This window comes from Vespa mandarinia, chromosome 11 (assembly GCF_050613455.1).
Source record: "Vespa mandarinia isolate Hongniang chromosome 11, ASM5061345v1, whole genome shotgun sequence".
In the NCBI taxonomy this organism is placed as follows: Eukaryota; Metazoa; Arthropoda; class Insecta; order Hymenoptera; family Vespidae; genus Vespa; species Vespa mandarinia.
This window is the reverse complement of record NC_140820.1, coordinates 6,783,963-6,796,254: the sequence shown is the minus strand read 5'-3', so window position 1 is coordinate 6,796,254 and position 12,292 is coordinate 6,783,963. Positions and strand designations below refer to the sequence as shown.

Below are 12,292 nucleotides of genomic sequence, written 5' to 3'. Positions count from 1 at the left end.
TTTCAACATGTGAAAGATGTTGAAAATACTGATTTATATATATAAATATGTATTTTATATATATATATATATATATATATATATATATATATATATATAATACATATACATATATATACATATACATAAACATATATATAAAAAATTAGCATTTTTATTTTACTCTTCAAATATAATGGTCTTCGTACGTTTCTTTACAATCCAATAAATGATTCAAACAGTCTAAAAATTCATCCTCTTCGAGACCAGAATCGGTAAAAGCATGAAACTTTTTAATACTCCGTATTCTCTGTAGTTGATTATGTAAAGACTCATACATTGATGCAAGACTACTTCCAGAATGTAATCCAGCCATTACTGGAACTGATCGTACATCTTCAAAAGATTAATGTACGTTTGTTTATTAAAATTTGCATTATTTTTATTAAATAGTAGTAGTTATTTAATAATACCTTCTCCTACTGGCCATCCTGCTATATCTCCAGTTTCCGTAACGTTAGTATTAAATATTTTTGGATATGGCTGTTGTATTTTGAGACTTGATTTTATGGTAGACAAATATGTTGCTGATGCATGACATGTACAAGCTAAATAAAGCGTCATCATTTCGTGTACGGTAGAACATCTATAGGCAGGTTTCGATATTTGCTTGATTGCCTCGTGCATCGGTCTCTTCAATCTATCTTCCGATATTCCTCGTAATGCTATACTTTGCATATTTTTATCCATTGGTATATCACAACTGGGTGTCAAACTTGTCCATAAAGAACCTTCGTAATCGTCTAATATGTCTATCAAATCTCGCTTTACTGTCATTGGAAAGGGTAAACTTAGACTGGTTGCTACTGCTTTCCATCCAAGTTTATTAAGATCGGCACATAAATCAGGTAATATTACATTAGGATAATCTTTCCGTCTGTATCTTAAACTCAATGTATCCAATGCAGTTGCCAATATCGAGCTAGTGTGATATTTAAGTTCTAATTCGTAAGTAAGATTGTCAAATTTTCGAGGAGTGCCCATTTGTAGCCAACCACTTTCTCCGCAACAAAGAGGACTAAAGAGTGACGAGTATTCTCCTATATGCTGCCAACATAATGCTATGTTAATAGCTTTAACTAAGTCTGATGCTGATGGTTCGGTGTTCTGACCATTGATACAAGGAAATGCTAAAATACTTTTGCCATATTCATCTCTTAAGTGTTGAATACATGATATACCAAGCCCAGCAAATCCATCTATGGAGTCAACCAATACCTGTTTTTTAAAAAATAATAATATAATGTTTGATTTGTGGTATTATCGTTAGAAAATATACACTTTTTATTTACTTGAAAACCTTGCATTAAATCACATTCTTCTATATAAGATCGTATTCTATCTATAAAATCATCTGAAAATTGTTCTGTGTTCCATAAATTTCTTCCATAGGTGTAAATATCAAATGGATGATTGCTACTATTATGTTCATATTCTCTTACAGTATTAACTGTTCTTGAATGAAATCTAGGCACTAAGTAGTCGACCCATGTATTTACTGAATTTTCAAGATTAAAATCTTGCGATTGTGCTCCTTCTGTAGATTTATCTAAATTTTCTATAAAGGCAGGTTTAGGAAATGTATTTTCCTCTGTGATTTCTACATTTTCTTTATCCCATAATAATGAAGATGCTTCTTCTTGTTGCGGAGTACTGTATAAAGTTCCACTTTCTTTTAAGTAACCTAAAGTTCCTTTCAAATCTACTAATAAAAGTCTTGGAGTAAACGTTATTTGTTTCTAAAAAAAAAAAAAAAAAAAAAGAAAAAAAAATCAGTCTTACTTTAATTTCTTTAATAACATATAAAATTATATTCCTCTTTTAAAATTTTTCAATTACTTTACCTTGAAATTTTCTCCTTCTCTATACAAAACATCATGATTTATCTCTGAAGGATTATCAGGATCATAAGAAAAATTAGTTTCCTAAAACATATGCGAATATAAGTAAAAGTATTGATAAAATAATTTCATTCATAAATAATTCAAAGATTTACGAAATTGCAATAATACCTGAAGATTCCACCAATGAGTGCCAATAAAATTAGAATAATGACCTAATTGAATCGTTAATATCTCTCGTGTTGTCATTTTTTAATAATTCCTTATTTAAAACAACAACGCAAAGAAGATTAATTTAATCTTCGAATTTTGTTACATATAGTTTTCGTCAATATTAAAATATTACTCTATGTAATTTAATATAATATAACAATTATATTTGTAACAAGTTAAATAATTTGAATCTCTGCGACTTAACTCCACAATTTGATATATTTTGTCAACTAACCTAATCAAATCTATGATTCTGCCCTCTTTCGTGATAATTCAAAAACAATTTACTCTTACTGTAATAATTGATAAATATGGAAAAAATGAGGCATCAATAGGAGAAGGTATTTTCTATTTTTAATAAAAATAAATAGAAAATTGTATTTTTAACTAAACATTCATTTTTATAATATCTACATGTAACATTTTGTAATATTTTATAACAGTTAGATGCTCCTTTAATACAAATAATTTTGCTATAAAGATGAAATCATTATTATTAATACTCAGACCAATGAATATAAACAAAATCCTTATTTTAACTATGATAATTTAGATAAAGAATCATGAGTTTTGCATATAGTTTAATATTTTATCTATTAACGCATGAAATTCTATTCTTTTTAACATTTTAACTTGATTTTTATTTTTACTCCATTTTATTATATGTTAATTTGACTGTTACATCTTTCTAATCTGAAATATAAAGTATAACAATTATAAACTTTTATAAAATATAAAATATAAATATTTCAAAAAATGTTAGTTAATCTTACATAATTGAAGCTTCAAAATATCAAGTAAAAACAGTTTTAGAATTATTCTCATTTTTTATCTTCTTCCTTTTATAATTTGATCTCTTATATAATCAAAATGTTATCTTACAGCTGGACATTTATTCTTGATGAACTAACAATTATTTCTTTGTTTACTTTTTTCAATATTATTTCAAACATTGTAGCTTTTTTTGTTGGTATTGTATCAACTAAACAGATAAAATAAATAAACATGAATAATCAGAAACAAATATAAGATACCTACATGTAAACACAAAGAAATAGTATGTACTTGCAATATTTACGACAGTTTATACATATTTTCTATTCAGTCTTAGGTTTCACATAGAATTTTGTGAAATTGTAAAAAGCAATTTTACATTAAGACAATGCAATACGAAGCGCTCTTTCTTTCCTAGCTTCTCTGTTAAGTAACTTTTCTCTGTCTCTCTTTTTCAATGGTTTTTGCTTATATATTCTAACATTTTTAATTGCATTCGTATCTCCAGGCATAAAATGTGTTATTCTAGATTCTACTTCTCCAGGTTGTCCTAAACCTTTACGATCCATTTTAAGCGTTGTTTTGATTGGATATTTAATACCTTTTCCAGATGGTCCAAGACCCCCTTCTTCATCCCAACCTGTGTTTAAAAGCATTTGATAACCTTTATTTTGTTTTGATATACCGTATATTGCATTTGGCAGTTTTGGTTTTGTATTAAAAATATGTAAAGTAGAAGCTTCATGCTTTTTCACTGTTGTTTCTCGAAAATTTCTTTTACATATGTCACAATAAAAATTTGTATTTTCTTGTAATTTGCCTTTATCACTATCCTCGTCATTACATGCACATTCCTTACAATTCTTTGATATTTCTGTTATCTCTAATTTATCAGTTTGAGTTTTAATATTTGTAAAATCATGCTTTTTCCTAAGCAAAGCTACTATATTCAAATGATTTCTTTTTAAAGCTAACTGCGCTGCTGTAAGACCTGATTTTTCTTTAATTCTTCTATTTGCTCCTAATTGTAACAAAAATTCAATCACTTCTAAATGACCACAATAAGCGGCTGACATTAAAGGAGTCCAACCAAAGTCATCTGATACATTAACATTCTCTGCTGTAATATGTTTCTGCAAAAATTTCAAATCCTTTTGTTCCACAGCCTTTAATATAGCATTAATCGTAACTTTTATAACTGTATTTTCGGCTGAATGAGTTTTCTTTGGTTGAACTGAATCTAATAGTGATTTCGTATGCAAGATGTTCTGAGCATTACTACTTTTCAGTCTTATAGATGTAGGTTTCTTTGTCGTAACTATTTCACCTTCTTGTTTGATAATCTCTTCATATACTAGTTGTGCTTCTTCTCCTTGAAAATTTAGATCATAATTCTTTTTTTCTGGTAATATTTCATGGGACTCATTTGAACTTTTTACAAAAGCTTTCCATAACATTCCTATAGATGTTTTCTCCATATTATCATTAAAATATCATTGCTAAATATTTCTTTATTTAAGTTTGAATGATTTAGTATAAAGATTTTCCAATACATTCAATAGTTTCTTTTCAGTCTTCTATATTTTTTTTTAGTGAAAGAAAAAATAAAAATAGCTCCTTCTTAGCTCACTGTATTTGTATTTACATCTGCAAAAATAATTTTGTTTATATTGTCTAAAATTAACATCACATATTATGATCAATCAAATTATGAAAAATAAATATGTTATAATATTAATAATATAAAAACTATACCTTTCTATCTGCATGTTAACCTTGTTAAGACATGGGAACAATGAAGAATAATATCCGTAAAATAAACATTTCACTTAGTTAACATTAAGCAAAAAGGGTTATAAAACTTTATCTACCAACTGTAAAAGCGCGACGAATACAACTGTGAAGAATTTATAGTATAGACACTGAAATGTAATTGACATCAGAGTATGTTGGAGCGACAGCCAATCAACAAGCTTCGATCAATGTCTCGAAGACCGCCCAATCACGAAGATTGTATAGGGGAGAAACTCTACTATCTTTGTTTCGCATCTTAAAATAAATATGCAGAAAAGTTACTAGGTAAAACTCTCAACAACGCAACAATTGGTTATACCTAATTGATTTAACAATTGATTCGATTATACTTTATGAAATTGAAAAATTATATTATATGCTTACACTTTGTTAGCAACTATTTAATATTCAAGCAAATAAACTGAACAAATTATTTAAGTCTAGTAAAATAAAAAAAAAACTATAGCAATTTAATATTTGTCTTTTTGTCTTTTAGAATTCTATATTTTTACTACGAAGCGCACGGTATTTCTAATCGTAAACGTGCATTTCTTTATGAGTAAAGTGGTTGTTGATTAATTAAAGTTGATATTATGTTGGCAATACTGTTTGCGGTAATATGTCAAAATCGTGTTGTTATAAGTGTCAAAGTATGTAAAAACTGTCAATTGTATAGTTAATGTATTTAGTTTGGTTGCTATAGGTTTATATATACATTTGAAAGAAAAAATTAATTATTTTATATCTAACGATGATTGAATCATCATCGTGGAACTCCAAAAAGGATGAAACTATATACAAAGCTGCCGGTTCCATGCTATTACGAAAGTATGGACAATTTTTTGACACTTTGGCAGATAGATTTTGGTTAAATGATTCAACCTTGGAATATTTTATGGAAGGTCCTATACGACTTGTCTATCAGACGGTCGAAGATATCAGTATTATATCTTTGGTAGAAATGGAAAGTAAAGATTTATCCAAGTTGCTTGGTGCTGTTGCAGGAACATGTAGAGAAATAAGACTGCTAAAGAAAGAAGCTAATACTTTTTATGCTAAGCTCTTTGCACACAGTGAAAAGAGTATGGACGATGATCTAAAAAACATTGGCAGCCTTTTATCCGATCTCCAATGTTTATCAACTTTTGTAAATAGAATATTGACAGTTTTACAATTGACCACGCAGCAGTTGTTCAGTTTAGCTGGAGGATCTCATGAAATATATTTGCCTGCTTTGATAGAACATTTCATAGACTTATTTATACTTCTTGTAATATTGGATGAAGTTATCGATGCACAACCATCAATATTAAATTATTGGAAGAAGTATAGGATGAATATACGCTCTGTTATACATAGTCCAACACAATTTGGAATACCTGAAGCTAAACTTCATATGCTTGATAAATTACTAAAAGATTTGCAGGAACAGTTATTGAAAAAAACTGTGTTTTCTAAAGCAGTCGAATATGTAATGGATGTAAATAAAGGTCCAATTATGAACGATCAAATTGTTAATTATTTGAAAAACTTGATGTCAGATGTAGAAAGCAAATCTAATGACAATGCTGCATTAAATAAAAATTGGATTAGAGCTAATGTTGGTATTGTTGTACTAACAAAATTATTTGGAACCTGTGATAAGAAATTAGTCAAACGGGTATCAGAAGCTAACAAAAAGTTTTATGCTGTAACATTAATTGGAAATGTCATTTGGATACCCAGTAAATTTTTAAATGAATTCTTACCGAAGGAAGTTGGGAGTGCTGTTAGTTCACAAATAGGTGAAAAACTTCTTTTAAACAGAACACAAAAATTGGCAGTTACTGTAAATGTTTTGATAAATAAAGCTATGATGTGGTGCTTAGAGATGCAGAGCATTTTAATGAAAGGTAGTCTTCAGATTTCTGATATAGGACACAAACGTATATTACTTACGGATATAATTACGTTATTAGCACAAATTAAGGAAATTATATCTTTTATAACAAATCTCCATGCTAATCTGGTAAAACCAATGAATCGAAACACAGTTCAGCATATTTGTAAACTTATAGAAATACAGAAATCTCTCCAAACATGGTTCTATATATTGGGTCCAGTTGTAGTACAGTCACAAGATCAAGTATTACAATATCTTAACTATTATATTTTAGCTATACTTGTAACAGCCCGAAAAGGTTTAATTCAAAAAGATAGAGGCTATAGTAAAGAAAGACTCGATGCACTATCATTAATAGGACTAAGTATGCGCCTAATAAATGGCCCTGCTAGTGCAGACAGAAGATTAATAATCAGATGTGCTCTTGCGTGTGCTAGTCAGTTGACTGAAACTTTTAAAGATGAGGATATAGTGAAGCTTAAATTTTTATTAGACAATTATGATGTCTTTGCAGAACTTTATGATAATGTTGATGATCTCTGTGATTATTCAGTATTGTTACATCATCAAAATATAATACCTGCATACCTATCTTCTGTAATTGAAAAAAATATCAACATCAGTCATCTAGTTCACTTTTTTGATGCATTTAATAATGTTCTTGATGAACAAGAATTATCTGACATGAGTGAACAACACGTTAAAGATTTAAAAGAAATGTTACTGAAAACTGTACTAGAACCAGCTTGCCGTGAAATTGAAACAAGTCTACGACTTCATGTACATGCACACTTGAAATTAGATTCCAGTAATCCCTTTGAAATGGGTGCCAAAGATGGTGGAAGAATAGTCCATTCATTGCCTTTACCTTTAGCTAATACAATGATATATGCTAAAAGGTTTATTGAACATTATCTGGATGATATGTTTTATAATCTTACCACAGTAGCATTGCATGATTGGAAAACATATAGAACGATGCATGCTTTGGCTAATTACAAATTAAATCTTGATACTGTACACAATCATTTGCCAACACAAACCTTGGAGCAAGGTTTGGATGCTTTGGAAATTATGAGAAATATACATGTCTTTGTATCCAAATATCTATACAATTTGAATACACAAACATTTATAGAACATACAAGTAACAATAAACATTTAAATACCATTGGGATTCGTCACATAGCAAATTCAATTAGAACTCATGGAACTGGTATTATGAGTACTACTGTAAATTTTGTGTATCAATTTCTTCGTGTTAAATTACATACATTTTCGCAGTTTATGTTTGACGAACATATAAAATCTAGATTAATGCGAGATATAAGATTTATTAAATCACAACGTGAAAGTGGAGCTATACCTTATACATATGAAAGAGCAGAAAAATTTCAGAAAGGAATAAGGAAATTGGGAATGACTCCTGATGGATTAAGTTATTTAGATCAATTTCGTCAGTTGATAACTCACATTGGAAATGCTCTTGGATATGTACGATTGATTAGATCTGGTGGATTACATGCAAGCTCAAATGCAGTATCATTTCTACCAGATATTCATTTAAACATGTCATTTGAAACCATGTGTAAAAATTTAAATTATAATGAAACAACGCAAGCTGCTGCTAAACGTTTAGAAGATGATATTGGAAATTTAGTTCATAACTTTACAGAAGGCATACATTATTTTAAATTACTGGTTGATGTATTTGCATCTGCTTTTCGAGATCCTAAATCACATCATTTACAGAAATTCTATGCTATAGTACCCCCTTTAACATTAAGTTTTGTTGATAATTCAGTATCAAATAAAGAAAAGATGTTTAAAAGAAACCAAACCGGAGGAGCTTTTACAGATGACGGTTTTGCGATGGGAGTAGCATATATAAATGCTCTTCTTGATCAAAGTGCGGAATTAGATGCATTACATTGGTTTGAAACAGTTGAAAATCATATCAATGCAGAAAATAAAGATGATCATGGAGATGAAAAGTTGCAACAAACCAGGGCACTAACTTTAAAACGCTTAGGAGAAAGAAGTGCAGAATTTCGATTACTATATTACAGTCTTTCTGGAGCAAGGGTTTTCTTTAAACAACCAGATTCATAGTAATGCTATACAGCTGAAAGATCTGAAATATTTATAAAATCAATTTTACTCTGTTTCCTTTAAAAGAAAATAAGATAATCTTAAGTTCTGATTGTTAAGTTTAACTCTCTTTCATATTTTATATATTTAGTTAAATAAAATCATATATGCAGCCATTGTATGATAATCTATTTCATAAAATTTTCGGACTGTTCTGTATATTTTTGAATTCTTATAATCCTTTGCTATTCATCCTTTTAAAATAATTACATGATATATCTTTTTGGAGTATATAGATAATTACAAATGATGAATAAGGTTAAGGTATCAATTACCATTGCGGATTAAAATGAATTAGCATTATTGGCATTGCATCACTATCATTTATCTACACAAGTAATGTGTACATACCATACATTATATAATTCTTCTTTCATTCTTTTTTTCCCCCTTTTCATTTCTTTATCACATACAATCAAAGGCTTAGCTTTTTTTCTTATTAGTAATCTGCAAATCAGCATCGTTCAATTTATTCTTTTTCTAACACATGCCAAGATATCTGTTAATTTTTAATGTATAGTCACTTATATAAACATACTACATTTATCAGTATCACTCCATAATAGTCATTAAGTAGATGGTGGCTAGATTGTATGACTAGACTATATTACATTTGGAGATTCATAACTAGATTTTTATCTTTTTCGTAATATAACGTAAATAAGAATTATAACTATCTGTCACAACCAATTTGTCACATATTTTTCCAAAACATAATATCAACATATGGCTACTTTAATGTAAAGTAAATTGATATAAAATTATTTTTAATACATAGTACAAATATTATTTGTTATTTTATCCTGTACATCGAGTGATAGTTTTCATAATGTCAATATTTTAATAGACATTCAAAACCAGGATAAAAAATATAGTATATATGCATTGAAATAATTACATAAAGTATTTCCAATATCTTATTTTTTCTATTAACTTTTATATGAATATGAATAAACTTGCATTAATTAAAACGGAAGGTTCTAATTTTTTATAAATAATCTATATTTAAAAATATGAGTACTTTTCAAATATATGCAGATCATTTCTCTAATTCCAAGCCTTTCGGTTGCAATATTATGTATATCCATTGTTATAAATAATATCACATAATGTTTACAAAAACTAAAAAGGGATCTTACATTTTATAATTATGTCTTAATATTTTAAGTATGATGCTACAAATCTTTTCTCTTTTACGTAATGCTTCTATCATTATTGTTATTATCAATGTGTATCATAGTATACTATTTTAATTACTATTGTTAGTATTATATGTATTTAAGTGAATAACTCTAAAAGTATTAATTATTTTATGATATTATGTAATCTTTTTTTAGCATATTCTATGACCTTTGCAACTGTGATACTTCACATTTAAATTTAATTATTCTACGAGAATTGATCATCGTATATCTATTCTCTCGTAAATTAAAAATAAACTGTTATATAAGTTATACTATACAGATCTCCTGCAAATATAACTGTAGTGTCACATTATTTATTAAAAGATATATATATATATATATATATCTTTCGTCAAATGTTAATATGTATATGCTTGTCTTTTGAGTGAAATCTAGCAAGCTTTAATGAAACAATTTTGTTTCCAAATAAGTATTACGTTTAAGTATTATGACTTTTAAGACTGTGGTCTAGATGATTCCTCTGGATCTAAAAGATCATCACATGATGCTGTTGGTGGTAATAATTGTCGTCCTCCTCGTTTCTTGCTACGCGTGAATACTTTCGTAAGTTGCGCGAACTTACGACGCGATACTAAAAAAAGATACATTATTTATTATATAGTATCAGTTAAAATATAATATTTAATTACACAACTTACCTTTACCCATATTTCTTAATCTTTCTCTAAACAAATCTTCGTCGTCGTGCCCACTCTGATTGCTGCATTTTTCAAGGCCAGTGCCTTGTAATTTTGAATCTGTTAAAAAAAAAAAAAAAGAAAAAAGAAAAAACAATATAAAGTATATTAAAAGATATTGCAAATCATAATAAAGATAATAGAATAAATTATCTTTATACTTTATTACCATTTTCTAAAGTAGAAAGGAAATCTTCATTCCAACGTAGTTGTGCCATAAATTCTTCATCTTGAAGAAACATAGCAATTCTTTCATCTTCCAACATAGAATTTTCTTGTGAATATACCCCATCTAAGGTATCCTTGGATAATTGTTGGGGAAGTCTAAGAAATGTATCCGGTAATGGTCCTAATAAAGGAGGCTGCCATTTATGAAGATGTTTCAGTGATTTACTAGAATCCGATTTTAAAGATTTGGTAACATTAGGAAATTCTTCGCTCTGTTCCAATTCACTTCTTATCTTTTCATTTTCATTGTCTGTACTCATAGATAACAATTGGTCAATCGTTGTATCCACAGCTCCTTGATTAGATCTTAACACAGCCTAAAAGAGGGTATAAGGACAAAATTGATTTAATTTATTCTTAGAAATTTGTTGAAATTAATGATATTAGATATTAAAGATATTCTTACTTCGATTACATCATCATCCATTTGTGGAAACATGTTTTTAAAATCAGCCATTGCCTGATAAAACTCCAGGGTGGTCTGTTGTTGTTGCTGCTGTTCTGTAGCTGATGCCATTGTTAAATAGTAAATAACCTGTTAAATTATAACGAATGATTAAATACAAGGAAATATATTGTTTCTTACTTATACATGTTTGTCATATTTATCTGTTATATTACAGATAATGTAATTACTTTAAATTTATCTTCACAAAATAATATTTCAAAGAGATATCTCTTATCAACTAACAAAAGTATTTTAATTTATGTCATATTAATTAAAAAATTCTTTTATCAAAAAAGAAAGTGATAAAAGTAATCTTATGGAAGCGATCCGTTAAATATTTTTACATCAAAATATTTTTTACAAAAAATATAAAAGAAAAGAAGGAAAAAAGAAAGATTGAAAGGTAAAAAGGAACAAAAAGAAGAAAGAAAGAAAAAAATTATTTACAGAAATACAATTATACTCCACAGACATGTATTATAAACTCATAAATCACAAATGATAATGAATAGTTGACATTTGGCGATAACGTACCGTTCAAGCAAACTTTAATAATAACACATCGCTAGATCAACGAAGCTCGTAAACGTAACAGCGGTAAAAGCATTGCCAATGCCTGTTACCGGCTTACGATTTGTTTTACATCGCAAAATTATTAATGTCAAACAAAAGTTTTATTAGAAATATCTTTCGACAGACAATCTGAGATATTTCTAAACGTTTGAAAAAATAAACAATTTTACACCGACTTTTGACAGAAACATCTGTCAACTGTCAAAGTCTCTTACTGTTCTCTTCTCCGTATTATGAAGGGGACAACTTTTTTTTTTTACGTAGAGTAGAAATATCGAGGAGGGAACATTTATTACGTTAGCATGCGACGGAAACAAAAAGTTATAGTCGCCATATTGATACGTCAATTTTATCTTCGCGGCAAATTTGAAAAATTAATATATCCTATGGATTGTAAACTTCAAGATGATTAATTAAATAATAATACTTCATGCGGTGAATACATTTTTTAATATAAAATAAATAAA

The 12,292-nt window shown here is 28.2% G+C and overlaps 4 protein-coding genes across 5 annotated transcripts; 1 reads left to right on the top strand and 3 right to left on the bottom strand.

The window, feature by feature from the left end:
- Nucleotides 1–154: 154 nt before the first annotated feature.
- On the bottom strand, nt 155–2,310 carry mst (misato mitochondrial distribution and morphology regulator). Its single transcript, XM_035886198.2, has 5 exons — nt 2,052–2,310; nt 1,884–1,964; nt 1,332–1,778; nt 453–1,257; nt 155–375 (listed from the first exon to the last, which is right to left on the bottom strand). The coding sequence occupies exons 1-5, from the start codon at nt 2,127–2,129 to the stop codon at nt 167–169; spliced, it is 1,620 nt and encodes a 539-aa protein (XP_035742091.1). The 5' UTR covers nt 2,130–2,310; the 3' UTR covers nt 155–166.
- Nucleotides 2,311–2,563: 253 nt separating this feature from the next.
- LOC118450424 (G patch domain and ankyrin repeat-containing protein 1 homolog) lies at nt 2,564–4,897 on the bottom strand. Of its 2 annotated transcripts, none has more exons than XM_035886199.2 (4): nt 4,623–4,897; nt 3,159–4,514; nt 2,867–3,075; nt 2,564–2,786 (listed from the first exon to the last, which is right to left on the bottom strand). In XM_035886199.2, the coding sequence occupies exon 2, from the start codon at nt 4,343–4,345 to the stop codon at nt 3,248–3,250; it is 1,098 nt and encodes a 365-aa protein (XP_035742092.1). In that variant the 5' UTR covers nt 4,346–4,514; nt 4,623–4,897; the 3' UTR covers nt 2,564–2,786; nt 2,867–3,075; nt 3,159–3,247. The 2 variants fall into 2 exon arrangements, with proteins under 2 accessions (XP_035742092.1, XP_035742093.1); XM_035886200.2 differs by having other exon boundaries at nt 3,163–4,514.
- Nucleotides 4,898–5,208: 311 nt separating this feature from the next.
- On the top strand, nt 5,209–8,751 carry SWIP (strumpellin and WASH-interacting protein). The gene has a single exon (XM_035886192.2). The coding sequence runs from the start codon at nt 5,413–5,415 to the stop codon at nt 8,653–8,655; it is 3,243 nt and encodes a 1,080-aa protein (XP_035742085.2). The 5' UTR covers nt 5,209–5,412; the 3' UTR covers nt 8,656–8,751.
- A 9-nt stretch (nt 8,752–8,760) lies between these two features.
- On the bottom strand, nt 8,761–12,123 carry LOC118450426 (CUE domain-containing protein 1). The gene is made up of 5 exons (XM_035886202.2): nt 11,787–12,123; nt 11,211–11,339; nt 10,746–11,121; nt 10,538–10,636; nt 8,761–10,470 (listed from the first exon to the last, which is right to left on the bottom strand). Exons 2-5 carry the CDS (start codon nt 11,319–11,321, stop codon nt 10,334–10,336), a joined length of 723 nt encoding a protein of 240 aa, XP_035742095.1. The 5' UTR covers nt 11,322–11,339; nt 11,787–12,123; the 3' UTR covers nt 8,761–10,333.
- Between the last annotated feature and the right edge of the window lie 169 nt (nt 12,124–12,292).